This window comes from Perkinsus marinus (genome assembly GCF_000006405.1).
Source record: "Perkinsus marinus ATCC 50983 genomic scaffold scf_1104296927642, whole genome shotgun sequence".
Taxonomy (NCBI): Eukaryota; Perkinsozoa; order Perkinsida; family Perkinsidae; genus Perkinsus; species Perkinsus marinus.
The window spans coordinates 5170-8960 of NW_003217086.1; the positions used below are offsets into that span (position 1 = coordinate 5170).

The 3791-nt window shown below is 50.7% G+C and overlaps 2 protein-coding genes across 2 annotated transcripts in view; both read right to left on the bottom strand.

Annotated features, from left to right (window-relative positions):
• The window catches only part of Pmar_PMAR004280 (hypothetical protein), a gene marked incomplete at both ends in the record, with an annotated part of 4077 nt that extends 3531 nt beyond the window's left edge, over positions 1-546 (bottom strand). Inside the window, 2 exons of the mRNA XM_002788777.1 lie at positions 30-221; positions 275-546. Of these exons, the coding sequence (XP_002788823.1) occupies positions 30-221; positions 275-546 (464 nt within the window). The remainder of the gene's footprint in view (positions 1-29; positions 222-274) is intronic.
• A 394-nt stretch (positions 547-940) lies between these two features.
• The window catches only part of Pmar_PMAR004281 (mgATP-energized glutathione s-conjugate pump, putative), a gene marked incomplete at its 5' end in the record, with an annotated part of 6497 nt that continues 3646 nt past the window's right edge, over positions 941-3791 (bottom strand). The window contains 12 exons of the mRNA XM_002788778.1: positions 941-1205; positions 1567-1636; positions 1692-1803; positions 1849-2014; positions 2064-2168; positions 2223-2387; positions 2432-2635; positions 2679-2837; positions 2935-3013; positions 3059-3228; positions 3280-3515; positions 3558-3686. Of these exons, the coding sequence (XP_002788824.1) occupies positions 1131-1205; positions 1567-1636; positions 1692-1803; positions 1849-2014; positions 2064-2168; positions 2223-2387; positions 2432-2635; positions 2679-2837; positions 2935-3013; positions 3059-3228; positions 3280-3515; positions 3558-3686 (1670 nt within the window). The 3' untranslated portion in view covers positions 941-1130. The remainder of the gene's footprint in view (positions 1206-1566; positions 1637-1691; positions 1804-1848; positions 2015-2063; positions 2169-2222; positions 2388-2431; positions 2636-2678; positions 2838-2934; positions 3014-3058; positions 3229-3279; positions 3516-3557; positions 3687-3791) is intronic.

A 3791-nucleotide genomic window follows, 5' to 3' on the forward strand; every position in this document is an offset into this window, starting at 1 on the left:
TGTTGCTTGCCTCACACATGTCGACCCACATTTCCAATTCCTCCGCCCTAGCCGGGGGGACCTCTGGCTCAACGACGCTCTTGCCGCCTCTCGAGTCATCATCGTCATCCTCTTCAACACTACACTCCGATGAGAAGCTGACAGCATCCTCGTCCTCCTCAGTGACCCCCCCAGGCTTAGATGCCGACTCGCGTGGTATCACATCAACTACTCTAGGGACCCTGAAAAGATTCCAATTTTGTCCAGTGGTGACACAGTGGTGTAACCCTAGTACTTGACAGGGGGTTCTCCCAGCTCGCCCAGGTCGACCATTCCATCATTCATCCCCCGGCCCAACTGCGGCACCTCCTGGCTGCTCACCAGAACGTCTCGTTGATCCTCATCATCGTCTCGTGAGTGACCATTAGTCCTTCCTTGCAGTAGGTGTAGTTCGTCATCCCGATCGTCTACACTCCGCTTCTGTGGCGAAGACGCCGGCGGTTTCCGCTTGCCACTACCGTCACCTCCCTTGTCGAGCGAGTCCCGACCTTCTCCAGCCGAGGTCATTTCACAAGGTCGGCTGAAAATTAGTGTACCCGAGGTCGGCGACCATACCATCATGACTGCACTTCACACAACACGCCAAGGTCATCACCAAACCACTCAAGCTAAATGTCCACATGAAATTAAGACAATCACATCGTTTTAACAGATAACTGTTTTCGATCGGAGGAACTACCAACACACAAGTTCCGTGAGATCGAATCACGAAGCTCAACAGATACTACCCAAGACCACGAACTGATACCAACCGTCTCTCTCTAATTTCGTGGTGTCGACAATCGATGAGTTATCATCATCTGCCGAGCAGTGTTGATCATACTAGGAAATAAAAACCAACCTACAGCAAGATTGACAAGTAGCCACCCCCCTATGAATACTAAACTCAACACACTCTTCCTGAAATCGTAGCAGTCTCTGAGGAAATCACTAATGATACTAAAACCCAAATTACGCTCCGCCGATGTCGAGTAGCATTTTGCCGCTCCGAAAAGGTGGCGCTGGAAAACTCCCTTCAGTGAAAACTGCCTCAATAGCATGAGAGAGCGAACCGAGTCATAACTCAAATTCTGGTATGATAGTAGTTGCTATTAGTTCGTCGGCAAGTCCTGTCCATCGACAAAGTAGTGACCATTCGTGAGGTATCTCTTCCGTTGCTCCTTTACCTACACCAGACCACAGCATGCGACTTGGTGAACGAATGGCAGTGAGCACAACGCCAAAACTACCAATAGTCGAGCGAGATCGTTGATCAACCACATTGCATGATAATTCCACAGATGTTAGTACTAGCTAGTGAAATAACAGCAAAGTGCAACCTGTTCCATTATGAGTGATTTTTGGACGAGCATAAAATGTGATTTTTTCGTGAGTCCCAGCGAGTTTTTTCCACGATTCTAACACCACCTGCAAGCGCTTGCGAATGGTATCAGAATTTCCTGAATATTCAACTTTTTCACATTTTTCTTGGGACACCCTGTAGTATCATAAACGATGCTAGCATGGGCGACACCACTAGTAGTTCACCTCGTCATGTAACTCCTCGGTCCATTTCTCCATCGACTGTAACCACGTAGCCTCGCTAATCTGTAGGTCTCTGACACAATCAAGAGGTCTCAGGTTCGAATCCCACAGCGGGTGTTTCATCATACCTCCGTAAAACCTGTTGCCACTGCTCTGAGTCAACATCTTCCACCGCTAATGCTAGCTCCATCAGAGCCATCCTAGCGTTCTCTGCCGAGCTCCCAGCTGGGAACTCCACATCTGCAAACCAACACTCATCCCTCTACTACGACTGAGCAGTACTACTCTCGAGATCCTCCAATGACATCTTGGCGAAATGCTCACAACGCTCACAAGTCGGCAATGGCCTCCACTCTACTGTCTGGTCGTCCATAGACTTCGAACCAGCCCGAGCAGTGCCACCAAGCTGGGTCTGCAGCTCCTCTTGCAAACTAACTTTACCCATGGCAATCTGACACAGAAACCAGTGATGGAGAAAGGGGACTCGCCGGGACACCAACCTCATAAAGATGCTTGGCTGACGCAGGACCAGTATCCTCCACCATACGAGTGAGATGGCCAACTGGATTCGAAAGCAGCTCGGCGGGACTACCAGACTCTACTATCTGAAGTGAGGAGCTTCAGCTACCACCACCACCGACTGCCACTTGCCCTAGTACCTGTCCTCGGTCCATTGCTATAATACGATGACCATCTATAACAGTGCTGAGCCTATGAGCAATGGTGATCACAGTACACCCAGCAAAGGCCTCTCGAATGGTCAACTGCACCAAGGCGTCGGTCTGGGCATCCAGCGATGCCGTGGCCTCATCAAGGACCAGTATCTGCGACCGTCTCTCCCCTTCCTAACGACCGTCCTACGACTTACCTTCGATTTCCTCAAGATGACCCTGGCTAAACAGACCAGTTGCCTCTGCCCTGCCGAAAGGTTGCCTCCTCCAGCAGCTATAGACGTGCTCAGTGGCATGTTCCGTAGATGAGCACTCGCCAAGGCCTTCGACACCTCTTCGTCACTGTGTTTGCCGAAAGGGTCCACGTTAGACCGCAAAGTGCCACCAAAGATGAGGGGATCCTACAGTAGACCTTCAAAAGGGGATAAACCACATCCTACTCACCTGTGGAATAATACCCAATTTTGATCGCAGATCTCGAAGGCCAATCGTCGAGATGTCAATGCCATCAATGGTGATCCTGCCACTCTCTATTTCGATGATACGGAATAGAGTCAGCAACAGAGATGTCTTGCCAGCACCCGTACGGCCGATGACGCCAACCTGGAAAACCAACCATAGGCACGACTAAGCACTCAGGCCACGGCTCCACAACAGGAGCACGTGGTAGATCTCCCTCGGTCAAAACAAGGCCACTCACCTTCTCGCCACCCGCGATGGAGAAACTCACATTCCGCAGCACTGGAGCCAGATCAGAGCGGTATCGAGCTGTGACCATCCTGAAATCCCAACTCTACTGAAAGACGACTTCAGCTCATTCTCACTTGTAGGTGATCTTCCCATCATGTGGCCAGTCCTTGGGCGTCCTATTACTCTCCACCACCGAGGCTGCTTCCGGTTCCACTTCAGAATACCCCACGATACGTTCCACCGAGTTGAAAGCATTCTCGGCCATCGCTATCACTCTCGTCAACATACTCAGCGCTGCAGTTATCTGAACAACGAAGGGAACTCTCCCTAACTACACCACAACATGAATTCTCACTTGCAAGGCACTGCTGATAGCCAAACCAGCGACGCCTTGATTGATAATATTGCGGGCCATGATCAGAAAGACCGCCGTTATGAGCACGAGGAAGCCACCAAAGGCCTCGAGCCGGATGGCCAACCAACGGTTACTGGACATCTGCACCACATTACAGCGAATGTGATGGTCTATCAGATAGGAATTAACGGCGTCCATGGCGTCCTGCTTGCGGAATGCCAGGATAGTCGAGATGCCTGAGAGGACACTATTCCATTCGAGCTGTCACCCGCCCTCACCATCCTGGGTCTGCTGGAAGTGGTTGTATATGGGACTTCTAGTGAGGGCATCCAACCTCTTCACTTCTCGACTAGTGCATCTGTAGTAGTTCTGCACGTAATAGAAGGCCAACAACACTGGTGCGAAGGCTATAAGCGTATAGTAAGCAGACAAAGACAACAGCACCATAGTCCCTATGAGTGTAAGGACAGAGTTCACCGTCATTGTCAGCGATGGAGCCAAGTTACGGTCCA